The sequence below is a fragment of the Zingiber officinale genome, chromosome 9A (genome assembly GCF_018446385.1).
Source record: "Zingiber officinale cultivar Zhangliang chromosome 9A, Zo_v1.1, whole genome shotgun sequence".
Classification (NCBI taxonomy): domain Eukaryota; kingdom Viridiplantae; phylum Streptophyta; class Magnoliopsida; order Zingiberales; family Zingiberaceae; genus Zingiber; species Zingiber officinale.
In genome coordinates, this window is record NC_056002.1 from 6,625,530 (window position 1) to 6,643,989 (window position 18,460).

At 48.3% G+C, this 18,460-nt stretch overlaps 1 protein-coding gene across 1 annotated transcript; it reads right to left on the reverse strand.

Moving 5' to 3' along the window:
• Positions 1 to 374: 374 nt before the first annotated feature.
• Positions 375 to 2,494, reverse strand: LOC122019983 (UDP-glucose 6-dehydrogenase 5-like). Its single transcript, XM_042577658.1, has 2 exons — positions 2,334 to 2,494; positions 375 to 2,041 (listed from the first exon to the last, which is right to left on the reverse strand). Exon 2 carries the CDS (start codon positions 2,034 to 2,036, stop codon positions 594 to 596), a length of 1,443 nt encoding a protein of 480 aa, XP_042433592.1. The 5' UTR covers positions 2,037 to 2,041; positions 2,334 to 2,494; the 3' UTR covers positions 375 to 593.
• Between the last annotated feature and the right edge of the window lie 15,966 nt (positions 2,495 to 18,460).

An 18,460-nucleotide genomic window follows, 5' to 3' on the forward strand; every position in this document is an offset into this window, starting at 1 on the left:
CTCGGCTGCACTCTGCATCTTCCTCTCCCAACTCAACAACACTCAGAATCCATTCGGCAAAACTAGTCCTGACTCAATAACACTCGGCTGTTAGACGACTTGGTATTTGGCGACTCAGACAAGTCACACGTCGCTAATCAGGCAGTTAGGTGACATTCCTACTCAGATTCACCGAAAGTTTATCAAAACCAGTTCTATGACAATTTAATATTATCGGCTCATGTCTCTTAATACATAAGACTGATTTGATGCCGTAGTAGTTTCAATTTCAGTACTTTTTTTCCCTCGCCGATGGCAATTGGAAGATTGTCTAAGCTACTGTAAACCTAGATCCCAATTCTTATAACTACAACCTCGGGCAGCGAGGAAAGGGATGAGAGTATAAGGTTTATCCATTGAAAGTGGCAAAACATGCATACAACTATATCGGCTTAAAACATCAAAGAGATAGGACAAGACACACTAAACAATTATTCCAAAACAGAAGGAAAGAAAAAATTCATGGAAATGCGGAACCTTAACTATAAAGAATCATCATCTATGATACGAATGATGCACCGCCGACCACCTTGCACGATCTGCTCTTTAATTAATCAGGCAACAGCAGGCATGTCCTTGAGCCATGCGTCCAGAGGCTTCCCAATCGAGTAAACGATGAACCCAATCTCCCTGAGCTTCTGCGGGTCGACCACATTGCGGCCGTCGAAGAAGAAGGCCGGCTTCTGCATGTTGTCATAGATCTTCTGGTAATCCAACTCCTTGAACTCATTCCATTCCGTGAGGATGCAAACGCCGTGCGCCCCCTTGGTCGCCTCGTATGCGTCCCAGGCAACGCTCACCTGCTTCACGGCAGTCGGGCTCGTCGGCTGAAGGTGCACCGGATGGTCCCAATCGAACTTGCTCATCGCTATGTCGCGTTGGATCTGGTCCTCCGTCACCTGGGGGTCGTAAATGCTGATCTTGGCCTTGTCCCCCAACAGTCCCTTGCAAACATCGATGGCAGGGGTCTCCCTCGTGTCGCCCGTGTCCTTCTTGAAGGCGAATCCCAGCACGGCAATCTTTTTCCCGGCGACGGTGTTGAACATGGAGGCGACGACGCGGTTCACAAAGCGGCTCTTCTGGTAGTCATTGATCTTAATGACCTGCCTCCAGTAGTTGGCCACCTCCGGCAGGCCGTTGCACTCGCATATGTAGACGAGATTAAGGATATCTTTCTGGAAACAGGACCCTCCGAATCCGACACTAGCGTTGAGGAATTTAGGGCCGATCCTTGAATCTTTGCCGACGGCGTAGGCCACCTCGGAAACATCGGCTCCGGTAGCCTCGCAGAGTGCAGAAATAGCATTGACCGAAGATATCCTCTGTGCCAAGAAGGCATTCGCCGCCAGCTTCGAGAGCTCTGCCGACCACAGGTTGGTTGTTATGATACGGTCCTCGGGTACCCAATGAGCGTAAACGTCTTTCAAGGCTTGAACAGCCTTGCGGCCCTCCGGAGTCTCCCGGCCGCCGATGAGAACCCGGTCAGGCTTGAACAGGTCGTCGATGGCCGTGCCCTCTGCGAGAAACTCTGGGTTCGAGAGAATCTGATAGTTGATGCCTTTGCTGTTGTGAGTCAGAATCTTCTCGATGGCCTCCGCGGTCTTGACCGGAACTGTGGATTTCTCGACCACGATCTTGTCGGACTTGGAAACGTCGGCGATCATGCGAGCCGCGCTTTCCCAGTAGGTGAGGTCGGCAGCCTTTCCTGCTCCGAGGCCGCGAGTCTTCGTGGGAGTGTTCACGGAGACGAAGATGATATCGGCCTCGGCGACATGCTGCTCGACGTTGCTACTGAAGAAAAGGTTCCTTCCGCGGCACTGCTTGACGACCTCATCGAGGCCTGGCTCGTAAATAGGGAGACGATCGCTGTTCCATGCTGCGATGCGGCTCACGGAGATGTCGACGACGTAGACCTCGACGGAGGGGCACTTGAAGGCGATCACGGCCATGGTTGGTCCGCCGACGTAGCCAGCACCAATGCAGCATATCTTCACCATGTTTCCTGCAATTGAGCGACTTATCAAAACGCCGACTACTTGGATTGGATTGGATGGATGATCTTTGAAAACAGAAGATCTAACAGAAGATCCCAAATCAGTTTCATTACTGAAAATACCACCATGGTTTGGATCTAGATCCGGAAGAATAAAAATAAGTTGCAGAGGAAACCGAAAACGGATCTAGCATCCCAACTCACCTTAGATCGATAAATTAAAATTTTTTTCTTAAAAAAAAAAAACAGAGCCTCAAGAGGGAACAGGAATTTTAAGCATAAAAAATATTTAAAAGATCACCTTAGCTTGAAGGGGCTCTCAGCCTGACTCTGGCTCCGGCGAAGGGCTGAGAGAAGAGAATGAGAAGAAAGGGTGGTGCTTGAAGAAGATGGTAGCTCCTCTCCTTAAATACCCAAACTCGTTGAGATCTACTGCCCCCTCCTTCCAAGAACCAGCCGTGAAAATGGCCAGATTTTACCAGCTTAGTTGGACAGCTCAACACGTCTTGGAGCAACTTCAAAGTCTACCAAACTTAAGAAAAGAGGGGGACCGAGTCTTTTTATTGTTTAGCTCATGTTCCGAATTATTCTATATTCTATATTCTATATTCTAATTCTATATTCCAGGAAATAAAGGTTTTGCTTTCATGAATGCCAAAATAATAATATTTATACTCGAAACAGAATTAGAAAGAAAACAAAACAAAACAAAACATTATTGGTAAGGGTAAAGACGGCTTCTATCGCATGTATCTATCCAGGTAAATCAGAAACCTTTGAATTCAAGGAAGACGGCTATTCCAGACCTAACACTCAAGTGACATGTAAGTTATTTTCTTGATTATAAACTAAATGGGAGCACATGTTTCGTTTAGTAACAGTTAGGTTGTGCGTACTAACAAAAATGCCGAGTAAAACTAAAATGATTGAAAAATTCAAAAACAAGGGGAAACAAATTTAGGTGACAGGGTGCTGTCGGTGGCGTTGCTCGGCCAAACCCGCTTGTTTGCTTGCTGGAAACTGAAGCCTCGCCGTTCAATTGGCTGACTTGAAGATTCCACTCCTAATTTAATTGATTGATGGAGCGAGTCCATGTGATGCGAATGGGCATGGAGCATTGGGACACTTCACCAACCTCACTTGGTCATTTATTTGGACTCCATTCACTTCAGGTCAGCAATAAGAACATGTCATATAAAAATATCTTACGGGTTAGTTTCACATGGGAAATGGTACCTTCGTGTGAGATTTTGGACCCATGTATTCACAAGTATCTTGTTTGGATGCAATTCATAAATCTTATTTGTAAAATCAAAGGTCAAGGTCATGATAGTTATGGGAAACTAATGAAGAAGACTTTTTTTTGTTTCTTGATCGAGTTCTCCGGTCTAGTTGAGTTTGGCCAACTTCTCTAATCTGGTTCGTGTTCAGCTGCCCGTCAGCTAAATGGTAGAATTTCATAGTGTAAAATTTAAAGCTCGATTCTTATACACTTTGGAGGATCTACTCAACAAGGATCTAGCCAGAATGGCCTGAGCTAATTAAGCTATATTTTTCAGGGTGAAACTATTCACTAATTCTCAAGGGCCAATAGATCTTGATCCTTCTTAATTACATATGAATCAAACGTCCCATAAATTTGTTTCTACGATTCTTGATAGTTTTTCTTAGGTAACATATGAATCTTTCATGCGTGGAAAAATCGCATAAATACAAATGGACGATGTGACAACGAACCAATTTGATAGAGTAATACAAAATGTCCCATAATGAATCTGGACCATTGCCTTCCTTAGTTTCCGCACCGTCCTCATTGTCGTCTTTCCTCTATTACAGGATCATTTACTTTTCGCTATCTTAGCGACCCTGTGCCGGCCCACCTTTGAATTTTCCAAGTTATGACGATCTGATGATTTACTGCCGTTGACTGTGCTATTGTGTTGCATTATTCAAATATAAGTATTTGGAGCGAAATTAGATGAGAATGGAGCAGAACTTAGATTAAATAAAATATGGAGTTAATTTATAATTCATCGTTAAATAACTTTTATGATTTAGTACATGACAGCATATAGAATTACTGACTTTCTTTTGATGGTAAAAAGTGAATACGTTTTTTTTCAGCGTCTCCATCAATTCGTTTCAAGATCAACACGGAAAAAAATAAATCACGGACAATTATTTTGGAATAATAACTAACATATAAGGAAAATATTTACCTCGATTTTATCAAGATTCGAACTTCAAATCTCATGATGATAACTTTTTATGTGCTAACCACTAGACCGTCATAAAAAGACCGAGTTACTCATCTTCCCTTGATTTGTATTGACGTGATTCGATAGTCTCTTAGTTTGTATCATGTGGTTCGTTAAAGTCATGAGTTCCTCCCAGTGTTACATGCGCTTAACATGCGTCTCTCCAAACTAGGTAGAAGTCCGACTAAAGTATGTTGCTTCAGCTAGATTCGCATGTCTCACGTACTAAATGGGATGCTTCTTACTCCACTAAAAACATGAAAAGAAAACAAATGGATTCCGGCTTCCTCACCATTTAATAATTTATGCATACTTGTTCAATCTAGAATTCTTGTCTATTTTTTCCTTCTTGCTGAAATAGGAGTACATCGGATCTATCAGTCATAAAATAGTGTGGTTGGGTCCAACCCTACTTCATTTCATTTATATAGAAATTAAGAAAGAAAAAAAATTAATCATATTATTAATTCTAAAATAAATATTAGAAATATAAAAATATAAAATTTTATACGACTAAGTTAAGAAATCCTAACTCTTAAATAGAAAATAGAAAATAAAAAAACTAAATTATCTTAAAAATTATAAATAAATAAATATATATAATCTAATATCCTCTCAAACTCACAATGTTACAACTAAACGTATTGAGAGTTTGTTAGATAAGAAACAAAAGCATGAAGCGGAATGTGTCTTGGTAAACATATCATCAATTTATGAATTTAAAAAAACATAAAACGATGTGATAATATCAAAGATAATGACAAATAATGTAACAATCAATTTCAATATATTACGTCCACTCATGAAAAACTTAATTACGCACAATTTGAATAACATTATCACAATATAACAGAATAGGTTGATGAAAAGATACACAAATCCGCAAGCAACTAACACAACCAAACTATCTCACAAGTAGTTGAGATCATTGCACGATACTCAGCTTCCATGAAAAGTCTAGAAATAATATTTTATTTCTTAGTCTTCTAAGAAATGAGGGATCACCAAGAAAAATGCAAAAACTAGTAGTACATTTGTGATCCATAAGATCACCAACCCAATCAGCATTAGAGTATGCACGTAACTCCAGAAATGAAGTAAAAGAAAATAAAAGAGTTTGAAATTGAGTGTACCGAAGATATCTAAGAATACGAAGAATAACAACTCAATGAATTGTAGTTGGTGCAACCACAAATTGACTAACCACATAAACAACATATGTAATATCTAGATGAGTCACGGTGAGATAAACTAAGCTTCCAATAATAGTTTAGTATAAAATAGGATCTGACAAAGGTAAGCTATCAGAGGAAGAATATCATGCATTAGTCTCAATAGGCGTATCAACGACTCTATTATCAGTAAGACGTGCACGCTCAAACAAATCAGATATATACTTTGACTGAGATAAAAGATAACTTTTTGAAAAATAGACGACCTCAATGCCCAGAAAGTAGCATAATATACCCAAGCTTTTCAAAACAAGACAACGAGCAAACTCAAACTTTGAAGAAGCAATTCCATCATAATCATCACTAGTAATAATCATGTTATCAACATATAATGATAAAAAAATACAACATGCATTCGTACATCTGACAAATAATATTGAATCATAATTACTAGGATGAAAACTAAGCAAAGTAATCACTGTAAAGAACTTCTCAAATCAACACGAAATGCTTATTTGAGACCATAAAACGCTTACAAAGCCTACAAATTTAACTAGGTTGATGTGAAATACGAGGTGTCATATAAACTTCTTTATGAAGATTACCAATTAGAAATGTATTTTTAACATCCATCTGAGATATTCTCCATCGACAAACAGAAACAACAACAATCAAAGTACAAATAATTGTTATTTTTACAATAAGAACAAATGTTTCCTCATAATCCAAGACATACTCCTAAGAATAAATTTTAGCAATAAGACGAACTTTGTATCGTTCGACAAATCCATCAAATTTAGTTTTGATCTTATATACTCAACGATAACCAATAGTGTGTTTTCCTGATGGCAATGATACCAAATCCCATGTATGAATTTGATGCAAAACAGTTAATTCTCAGCCATAGCATTTTGCAAAAGTGGATTACGAACAACTTCTCTATATGATACATGCTCAAAAAGACAATGAATAGGTGAAGCAAAATTTGATAATTTAGTAAACTTACACACATGAGTTGACTGATGATAGTGGAGAGAAGAATTATCTGCAATCTCAAGAGATAATTGAGTAATGACAGAAGGAGGAGCATGTGGGGCAGATATCTCAGGAATCAAAGAACCAGTTTCAGTTGAGCTACCAGTAGGAGTTGTGAGTGAAGCTTTCTCAGTGTCGGTATTGAAAGGCTCAATGATGCAAACTAGCAAGAATATAAATAAATGGAATAGACATACAATTTTTGACTAACGAGATTAAAGCAACAATATCTTTTTTGACTAACACCATAATCCAAAAAGTCACAAAGAGCAAACCAAGGAGCTAACTTATTACACTTGACATGTGGATGAAGGATGAATCAAGTACAACCAAAAACACGCAAAGAGGAATAGACAAGAACATGCCATACAATTTATCAAAAAGGTGACAAACTTGAATTATGTGAGGTTAGAATTCTATTAATCACGTGAACGGCGGTAAGAATTGCTTCCTCCCAAAATGCATTAAGAACATTGGCAGATAAGAAAAATGAATTGGTTGTTTCAACAAGATGTCTATATTTCTGATCCGGTGGTAAGGACAGGGGACCCTCGTTGGCGGAAAGTCAACGACACGTGGAGGTCAAAGGTCAAGAGATTCAACCCTCAGACCCGACCGACCGGACTGAGAGGGCCGACCGGCATCGACCGACCGGAATGAGATGGTCGACCGGCCGAGAATCCCCCGAGCCGAATAAAAGACAACCCGACCAGGAGTCGAGTTTCCGATGCTCAAATGTAAAAAGATTTCAGGGTCGAGCGGGATGTCCGTTCGGCCGAGGCACAAGGCAACAAAGGTAGGCAGGAGCAATCTCATCCGAGCATAAGACCGGGAGTCCTCCAAGTCGGACCGATATCTACAACCAGGGCAGAAGTGATATGCATGTCGAGCGACCGAACCGCTCGGCCCTGGAACAGACAGGAGGCGCAAGAGGACAAAGGAGACAGGGGATAACATCATCCTCGAGACATCTGCTGCCGACAAGCAGCAGAGTTGGCGGCCGAGCCGTACACAGGATCATACAGTGGAAGCTTCCACCGTCACATCCGGGATATGCTTGGACGATTGCGGAATGGCGTCAGAGGTACTTTTCTGACATGGGCTCGTTAATGTATGTTTGGGGAAGCGTGCACGCATCGAGAAGCGTGCCCTCAGCTCCCCGGGGTCCTATATAAGGACCCCCAGACGTCGACGAAGGTATGCACAATCCACACTGTAGCCACAGTTACGCTGCCTCTCTCATTTCTCGTTGCATGACTTGAGCGTCGAAGGACCGTCGCTGGGAAACCCCCCCCCCCCCGGCTCGGCTTCTTTACAGGTTCGTCGGAGATCTACACCGCCAGCCGGAGACAGCGGAGCGTGCCACGTCCCCAGCGTCCATCGACTCAGCGCTCGAACAGGATCAAATTGGCGCCATCTGTGAGAACGCACCTGAATCCGAGCCTAGAAGATGGAAGAAGCTGGACGTCAACTTCTGGTAACGCTCTCTCCTGAGGAGCTCGAAGCACTCATCCAAGCGCGAGCAGCAAAAATCGTGGAGCAGCAGCAGAAATCTCAGGCTGAACGGGCAGCGCAGCAGGCGACATCAGCATCGGGGGGCCGAGCGCCACCCGAGGACAGGCAGGAGCAGCTCTCAATATGGGGCAAAATAAGGGACCGACCGGCACCCAGATGGGGGCGCTGCCTGCCCCAATACCTTTTCATCGGGCTCTATTCCAGATGCCTTCGGAGGTCGCGCAAGCTAATCAAGACAAAGGATCTTCGTCGGACGAAGCACCTGTCCGGGATGTTAGAAAAGGAAAAGCGCCCCGAACGGACGCGTCACCCGAGCGGATCAACCGGTAGTTTTCAGATGCCATCTTGCGTGATCCACTGCCAAGGCATTATGTGCCCCCTGCGATCAGGGAATACAACGGGATAACCGACCCAGACTACCATCTGGGTAAGTTCGACAGCACTGCCACTCTACATCAATACACGGATGGTGTGAAGTGCCGAGTGTTCCTCACTACCCTCTCGGGATTGGCGCATCGGTGGTTCCGGAGGCTGCCGGACGGATCTATCACAAGTTTCAAAGAATTCCGAACGGCGTTCCTCTATCATTTTGCGAGTAGCAGGTGTCATCAAAAGACCAGCGTCAATCTGTTCGCCATCAAGCAAAACACGAGGGAGTCGCTCCGAGCGTACACCCAGCGCTTCAACCAGGTGGTCATGGACATTCCAACGGTCACCTCAGAAACAATGATGAACGCGTTCACGCAAGGGCTCGTGGACGGTGATTTCTTCCACTCGCTCATCCGGAAGCCGCCTCGGGACTGCGACCACATGATGTATAAGGCCAACGAGTACATCAATGTGGAGGAAGCACAGACGGCGAGAAGAAAGGAAGCCCTGAATGACCAACCAGCTTCCGTCGAGCGGAAGCAGCCCGTCAGTCATCAGCCTCCCAGAGGACAGCGAGCCGAAGCCGCCCGTCCTCATCAGCACACTCGGTCGCACGCTGTCCAGCAAGTCGCGGCTGATCGGCCCAAGCTCAAGGGGAAGGTATGGACCTCGATGTTTTGTTCACTCCATCAGTCAGCTACTCACAACACCCACGACTGTTGGACCCTCCTCCCATCGCTCATCCTACGCCAAGGAGCTACCGTCGCCGATCGCCTTCACCAGATCGGTGACATCGACAACGGAGCCCCGTTCAAAGGATAGAAAGGAGATCCCCCGAGCGGCAGCATCGTCAGTAGCCCGGAGCCCACCATCGGGCGTCGCATGAACGACCTCGACCATCCGCTCGAGAGGAGGAAAATAGGGGCAACATATCTCGAGGCGAAATCAACATCATCGCGGGAGGCCCGACCGGAGGAGACTCCAATATAGCCAGGAAGGCGCACACAAGGCAGCTAAGGATACATGCAGTCGGCTGCAGCCAGGAGAGGGCGAGCGAACCCGAGATCAGCTTCGGGCCCAGGGACCTCGAGGGAGTCGAAGTCCCACACGATGACGCCCTGATCATTCGAGCGGTAATAGCTAACTATACTATTCACCGCATTTTCATTGACACAGGCAGCTCGGTCAACATAATATTCAAGAAGGCCTTCAACCAACTGCAAATCGACCGAGCTGAACTACTGCCAATGACGACCCTCCTCTACGGGTTCACTGGGAACGAAGTCTTGCCGGTCGGCCAGGTCCGGCTAGCTATCTCGTTGTGAGAGGAGCCGCTCAGAAGGACAAGGACCACCACCTTCATCGTGGTTGATGCTCCTTCTGCGTACAACGTTATCTTGGGGCGACCGACTCTCAACGAGTTCCGGACGGTCGTCTCTACCTTCTGCCAGAAGATCAAGTCCCAGTGGAAGATCAAGTAGGGGAGGTGCGGGGAGACCAGCTGGCAGCTCGAAGATGCTATGTGGAGATGGTCTGAGCCGAAGCCAAGTCCGCTCAGAAAGTGCCGCGAGTCGAGGTAAATGCTATAACCGAAAAATCACCTTCTTTGGTTTACGAAGAAAAAGAGGTGCAGATTGACTCTTCCCGACCGGAGGCCACCACCTTCATAGCGTCCGACCTGGAGGAGAAGCAGAAGGAAAAGCTGATCAAATGCTTACAGCGAAACTACGACGTCTTCGCTTGGTCGACCCATGAGCTGCCAGGGGTCTCGCCAAGCGTAGCGCAGCACGAGCTTCACGTCCGGCCGGACGCTCGGCCAGTGAAGCAAAGGAAGAGGGACTTCAGCGCTGAGCAGAATGTAATTATCCGGGCGGAGGTAAAGAAGCTTCTGGAGGCCGACCACATAAGGGAAGTGTAATTCCCAAGTTGGCTCGTAAATGTGGTTCTGATCTCCAAGCCGGGTAACAAGTGGAGAGTCTGCATCGATTTCCGGGACTTGAACAAGGCATGCCCGAAGGACTTCTACCCCCTGCCCTGGATCGATCAACTGGTAGACTCCACGGCCGGGTGCGAGCTAATATGCATGCTGGATGCATACCAAGGCTACCATCAAGTGTCGCTCGCCCGAGAAGACCAGGAGAAGGTCAGCTTCATCACGGCGGACTCCACCTACTGCTACAATGTAATGTCGTTCGGGCTGAAGAATGCAAGAGCTACCTACCAGCGTCTGATGAACCAGGTATTCAGGGAGTAGATCGGACGCAACTTGGAAGTGTACGTGGATGACATACTTATCAAGTCCTTCCGGGCGGCCGATCTCTATGCGGATATGGAGGAGACCTTCCAAACATTAAGAAGATACGGAGTCAAGCTTAACCCTCAGAAATGCCTGTTCGGAGCAAAAGGCGGGCGCTTCCTGGGTTACATCGTGACCGCGCGGGGCATAAAGGCAAACCCCAACAAGATAAAGGCATTGCAAGACATGCTGCCTCCTAGAAATCTTCGAGAGGTACAGCGTCTCACCGGTTGGATAACGGCGCTGTCAAGGTTTATTTCTAAGACCGCCGACCGGAGCTTGCCGTTCTTCAAGATTCTGCGTAAAGCTACCAAGTTTCAATGGGATGAGGAATGCGATCGGGCGTTCGAGGAACTGAAAACTTACCTGAATTCCTTACCCGTGTTGGCAAAACCGGTCGTAGGCGAGCCACTCCGCATTTATTTATCTTCAACCGAGCATGCTGTGAGCTCGGCATTAGTAAGACCGAATGATGAAGAACAACATGTGTACTTCTTAAGTCATATCTTAAAGGATGCTGAGTCTCGCTACACCGGTCTCGAGAAGTTGGCCTTCGCCTTGGTCCTTGCCGCTCGGAGGTTGCACCCTTACTTTTTAGCGCACACCATTATTGTGATGACGAACAGCCCGTTGGAAAGGGTACTCCTAAACCCTGAAGCATTCGGACGGCTCATCAAGTGGACGACGGAGTTAAGCGAATTCGACATCCAGTACCAACCTCGCCCGGCGATCAAGGCACAGTCCTTGGCAGATTTCGTGACGGAGGTACAAAAGCCCGAGCCCGAAACTACATGGAAAGTATATGTCGATGGATCGTCCACTCGGCTCGGAAGCGGAATTGGGATCCTGCTACTTTCGCCTCAGGGAGAGCGGATGCATTTGTCCGTCCGGCTGGACTATCGGGCAACAAATAATGAGGCAGAGTACGAAGCCCTCATAGCCGGACTGCAGGCCGCACGGCATGTTGGAACCAGCCAGGTGGTGATCCACTCGGATTCCCAACTAGCCACTCAACAACTCATGGACCCCTTTGAGATAAACAATGCAAGACTCAGGCGGTACGCGGAGACCTTTGAAAAACTTAAGACTAGCTTCACCGAGGTGGTGGTCCAGAAGATACCCCGAACGGAGAACTAGGCGGCAGATGAATTAGCCAAGCTCAATATTGTCGATCGTCATCCAACAACCAATCGAGCAAGTATCCTTGGTAGCGCACGTGGATCGAATGGAAGGCCTCACATTCCCGAGCGACTGGAGAACAGCCATCATGGAGTTTTTGCGCTCAGGTGTCGCGCCGTCCGATCGGGATGAAACCCAGCTACTTAGGAGGAGAGCCGGCCGGTTCACGCTCATCGGAGATCAGCTTTACAAAAAGGCGTTCTCCCGACCTCTGCTGAAGTGTGTCAGTTCAGAAGACGCTGAGTACATTCTCTAGGAGGTACACCAAGGATCTTGCGGAGGTCATCCGGGCGCCCGGTCTTTGGCTGGGAAGATCCTGCTGACCGGATACTTCTGGCCAACTCTACACGAGGACGCCGCTCGGACCGTCGCAACATGTCTTTCTTGTCAGAAGTACCACAGTTTCTCTCATAAGCCGACGGAGGAAATGAAAGCGTTCACAGTGTCCTGCCCGTTCGACCAGTGGGGCATGGACATCGTAAGACTTTTCCCTATGGCGACAAGACAACGGAAGTTCCTATTGGTGGCAATCGATTACTTCTCCAAGTGGGCGAAGGCTGAGTCATTGGCCAAGATAACCAAGCAGATGGTCAAGAAATTCATCTGGCAACACATCATCTGTCGGTTCGGCATCCCGCGTCGGCTCGTGTTGGACAATGGGCGACAGTTCGTCGGAAAGCTGCTCGAGAAATGGTGCAAGGGATATGGCATTGAGCAGCACTTCACGTCTGTGGCGTATCCCCAAAGCAATAGTCAAACCGAAGTAGCCAACCGGGAGATCCTCCGAATTCTTCGGGCTCGACTCAACCACATGGGAGGAAGTTGGGTGGACAAGCTGCCGGGAGTCCTATGGGCCATCCGCACGACCCCTAAGGAGGGAACGGGAGTAACACCGTTCCACTTATTGTATGGAGGTGAGGCGGTCGTCCCAATCGAAGTCGGCGTAGAGTCCGTCCGAATCCGGAACTACGATGAGGATAATTCCGAGCGGAGGCAGCTAGAATTGGACTTGATCGACGAGGAGCGAGCCAAGGCGTCCGTTCGGTTGATGGCCTACAGGAAAAGAATGAAGCAGAACTACAACCGCCGCGTGATTCCCCGAGCATTCCAGATGGGTGACTTGGTCTGGAAGAAAGTGAAGTCAGTCGGGGACATAGGCAAGCTGGAGGCTCCCTGGGCAGGACCCTTCAAAGTCGTCGAGAAGCTCCGATCGAGAGCCTACTACTTGGAAGATGAGGATGGACGGCGGCTGGATAGGCCATGGAGTGCAAACCACCTCCAGCCCTATCGGGCTGGATGAAATGTGCGCCTATGTAATATATTTCATGAATATTCCGTTCGACTGTATCCTTTGGCTGCAGGAATGAAAGTTATAAGAACAAAGCAAAGGCATAAGCATTGTGCGCCCAGCGGGTAGCTGTATAAAGGCATGGCGAAGACCCTGTGCCGTTCGGCCGGGCATATATTATCCGAGCCACAGGCTCGATGGCGAAGACCCCGTGCCGTTCGGACGACGTATATTATTCGAGCCACAGGCTCGATGGCGAAGGCCCCGTGCCGTTCGGCCGGGCATATATTATCCGATTCACCGGCTCGATGACGAAGACCCCGTGCCGTTCGGCCGGCGTATATTATCCGAGCTGTAAGCTCATTGTTGAAGACCGTCAAGAAGCGACATTAACTCTTAGAGTCGAACCGGCGACTATAAACTCTCCGGCCTGAAGACCGTCGAGCAGCAACGTTAAATCTTAGAGTCGAACCGGCGACTATAAACCCTCCGGCCTGAAGACCGTCGAGCAGCGACGTTAAATCTTAGAGTCGAACCGGCGACTATAAACCCTCCGGCCTGAAGACCGTCGAGCAGCGACGTTAAATCTTAGAGTCGAACCGGCGACTATAAACCCTCTGGCCTGAAGACCGTTGAGCAGCGACGTTAAATCTTAGAGTCGAACCGGCGACTATAAACCCTCCGGCCTGAAGACCATCGAGCAACGACGTTAAATCTTATAGTCGAACCGATGACTCTAAACCACCCGACTTGAAGACCGTCGAGCAGCGACGTTAAATCTTAGAGTCGAACCGGCGACTATAAACCCTCCGGCCTGAAGACCGTCGAGCAGCGACGTTAAATCTTAGAGTCGAACCGGTGACTACAACCCCCCCGGCTTGAAGACCGTCGAGCAGCGACGTTAAATCTTAGAGTCAGGCTGGCAATTATAAACGGCCTGGACGTGACCAGTCATGCAGGCTTCGGCTTGGTGGTAAACACCAGCAATCGACAAGCCTTGTTCTTAGAGGCAAGAAGAAAATAATAATGTATTTCCGTCCGGATCGATCGGCAAGGAGATAACAAAAAGGTTGGCTGGTGAGCCGAGCGGCCGATCGACCAAGTTACCAAAGGTACTTCGCGAACATCTAACGGGAATTCAATTTAAAGAGGTGAGTGTGTTCAGACGAGCAACCTAGTTACAGAAAATACTTCGTGGAAAATTCCTTTCGAGAGCGCGGAAGGCAGGACGAGAGACGATTGACGAAAAGGAAAGGAGGGGACGTGAACGGCGGTAGGTCGCGCTCCGATCGAAAGACACAGGTATGGGCGATTTAACGAAAAAAGGAGTAAACTAACAAAAGGACGGCATATCTTCATTAAAATTCAGGCCATTAGAGCCGGTCGGAGTGATTACAAGAAACACTTCATTCAAGAACGTCAAAGATTGGCTCGGGAATGAGCTCCAGCAGCCCGACCAGATCCTGGGGAGGGATAGAAGCCGCCTCCGGAAGCTGGCCCTTAGCCTTCAAGTACGTAGTTGTGGCTTTGATGGCTTCTTCAAAGGCAAGGACCAGTCGATCGCTGAACTTGTTGCCAAAGTCTTCCGACCGGAAGTAGTTATGCCTCATCGCCGCAAAACGCCCTGGTTCGCCATCTTGATATTCTTTGAAAGCAGCTCGGGCGGCTTCTAAGGCGTCTTGGAGATCTTTAATGTCTCCTCGAAGTTTAGCTTCAGTAGTCGAGCGACCCTTTTGCTTGGCAGAAAGCAGATCGGCTAACTCCTGGATGCGTTGTTTTAGCGCTCAGGCCTGCTGATTCTTGGCCTCTAAGTCGGAGATGGCTGTATTCTTCCTATTGGTCGCCAGCTTCATCTCCCGGTCATGCGACTTGACCTGAGCCTCAAGGTCGGCTACCCTGGTCTCCAAGCCAGAGGACTTGTGTCATTCGACCTGCAGTAATTTCTCCGATTTGCTTAGTTCGGCTCGGAGTGTGGCATATGATGGGCCCTGAGTTGGCGCCCCTCCAGAAATTTGAAGCTTCTTTAATTCTTCCTCCAGGGCGGCCAGGCGATTGTTGACCGCAATGTTCTCCACCCAGTACCGTTCGGACAAAATAATGTCAAGAACTAAGATTAAGCATACAGTAGGTTAGAGAGCATACTCCGGTTGCCTGTTGTAGATGACTGTCGCCGAGCTGCCCTGGGGTCATCATGGCAACGCTAACCCTCGCATCTTCCGATACTTTGGCGAGCGGTCCTCGGATGGTGATCTGATGCTCCGGAGTAGTTGGCTGATCAGCGGCCAAAAGGAAATCTTTAGTGGGAAGATGGAGGATGGCCTTGATCGTTCAACGTCCGCTCGGATCGGATTGAGAAGAGATGGATCGACCAGATGACTCGCCGAGCGAAGCAGAATCTATTCCCGAGCGCCTTAGGCGGAGATGAACCCGGGGCAGTGAACTAACCGGTCTTGCTTCGAGGGAGGCCACGGGTTGGTCGAGCTGGGAAGGAGTGCGGTCCGAGGAGATGGCCTCGGTTGAAGCAGGAACTGGGTTGACCGCTTCAAAGGGAGCGCCAACTGGCTCGGTCACCTGTTCCACAATGGTGAGATCCGTTCGACGCCGCTTGTGTGTTATCAAGGGGGAGTCGCCGGCCGACTGCCCCGCGTCTTCGGAGGTAGGCTGACCAGCTGATGATATAGCATCGCCGATCGCTCCGGTTGTAGGGATCCGACCGGTAGACTCGCGAGCTTCTGTTAGAGCTTCTTCGCTCTCGCCCTCATGCGAGCCGACCGGCACGATCCCTAGATCGGCCATCTCCTTAGCCGCTGCTGCTTCTATTTCGACAGCCTTCAATTTCATCCGCTCGGTGCCCTTGGCGTGCCACATGATTTCACCTGCATAAAAGAAGAATAAATCAGTTAGACCAAAGAGAGTGGGGACAGAGAAAGCACTTACCCATGCTGCTCGGAAGCTTCGTTCGGATCAGACTCAATCCGAATATGTATAACACCCCCTCGTGAAGTAACTTATTGATGCTGAACCTCTGGCCGGCTAACAGATTGGCTGCATGAAAATAATCCGGCTGACTCTTGTATTTACCGAGATCCAGCGGGCTCGGCACAGTGGTCTGCCATTGGGTACGAAAGGAGGGTCGTTCGGGAAGGCGAAGGTAAAAATAATTTTCCTTCCAGTGCTTGTTCGAGGTCTGCATCTTGTCGAAAAAGACAAGACCGATCCGCAATTGGAAGAGAAAAGTACCCCACTCAGATTGTTTGGGATAGTAGAAGTAATGGAAAATTCTGGGGACTAAGGGAATGTCGTGCAGCTTGAAAAGGATTACTACGTCGCACAGCAACCTAAAAGAGTTGGGGACAAGTTGGCCGAGTGGGATGCGGAAATAATTACAAACCTCACAGATAAAAGGATGTAGAGGGAAGCGCAGACCGACCACAAATTGATCGCGAAAGAAGCAAACAGTGCTGGTCGGCGGATTGTGGGGCCGATCGGAAGAGATGGCCAAAGCTAGTCTATGGTCAGGAGGAAGTTCGAATTCGTCAAGGAAGCGTCCCGCGTCATTCTCGTCAAACTGGCTTACCATGGTCATATACCATAGGCTAGGAGAGGGATTAGAAGGCTGCAAGGTGCTAGCCATCGCCGAAACAGTACCAAGAAAGAAAGGACCGAGGAAAGAAGAATGAAAGGGTTGACGGAGGAGACCGAAACTATATTGAACGGATGCAAAGACCACCAGAAGGGAGAAAACGGAAGAAAGTAGAGATAGGAGAAGGCTTACTGGGAGCAAAGCGTGAAGGAGAAGGTCGAAAGTTCGTCGGAGCACCGAGGCAAGCGAACGTCGGGAAGATGGCCGCGAGAGGAACCACCGAAAACGCGAAGGCAAGAACGATATAAGGAGGGTCAGCGTCGGCGCCTGATAAATCCAGGGCGCGGACCACAACAGCCGTTCGATCTAGGTCATCGAAAGGAACGATGGCATCGGACCGTCGGATTTGAACCGACGTATGTCCCATCGAAGCTGACGCCCTCGCCGTACGATGACGGCAGACTCGCCAAGTGGCGGTCGGTGATTGGGCAGCATTTAATGAACATCATTACTCGCGCGTGGGCAGCTTAATGAGGATTAGCACGAATTCCGAGGAGACCCGCCGACTCTGATCGTCCTTAGAAGTGGTAGCGCGACAAGCGGTAAATAGAAATCAAAACTACCAAGGCACAACCATCAACTCGCCGGTCGATTGAATGGACCTCCTAAGAGCCGAACGGAGGTACACTTTCAGGAGCGCCAGAGTGGATGTCGCTCGATCAAACTCATGGTCCAGTCAGTCGGACTTAGTGCCTCCTTCGACTAGACTTGAGGGGGAGGCATGTAATCCGGTAGTAAGGACGAGGGACCCTCTTTGGCGGAAGGTCAACGACACGTGGAGGTCAAAGGTCAAGAGATTCAACCCTGAGACCAGACCGACCGAACTGAGAGGGTCGACCGGTATCGACCGACCGGAATGAGATGGTCGACCGGCCGGGAATCCCCCGAGCCGAATAAAAGACAACCCGACCAAGAGTCGGGTTTTCGATGCTCAAATGTAAAAAGGTTTCAGGGCCGAGCGGGATGTCCGTTCCGCCGGGGCACAAGGCAACAAAGGCAAGCAGGAGCAATCTCATCCGAACATAAGACCGGGAATCCTCCCAGTCAGACGGATACCTACAACCAGGGCAGAAGTGATATGCATGTCGAGCGACCGAACCGCTCGGCCCTAGAACAGACAGGAGGCGCAAGAGGACAAAGGAGACAGGGGATAACATCATCCTCGAGACATCTGCCGCCGACAAGCAGCAGAGTTGGCGGCCGAGCCGTACACAGGATCATACGGTGGAAGCTTCCACCGTCACATCCGGGATATGCTCGGATGATTGTAAAATGACGTCAGAGGTACTTTTCTGATATGGACTCATTAAGGTATGTTTGGGGAAGCGTACACGCATCGAGAAACGTGCCCGCACCTCTCCGGGGTCCTATATAAGGACCCCCAGACGTCGACGAAGGTATGCACAATCCACACTGTAGCCACAGTTACGCTGCCTCTCTCATTTCTCGTTGCCTGACTTGAGCGTCGGAGGGCCGTCGCCGGGAAACCCCCCCGGCTTGGCTTCTTTGCAGGTTCGCCGGAGATCTACACCTCCAGCCGAAGATAGCGGAGCGTGCCACTTCCCCAGCGTCCGTCGACTCAGCGCTCGGATAGGATCAATTTCCATTCAGCCACACCATTCTGTTCAGAAGTATTTATACACGAGGTTTGATAAATAATACCATTAGAAGCA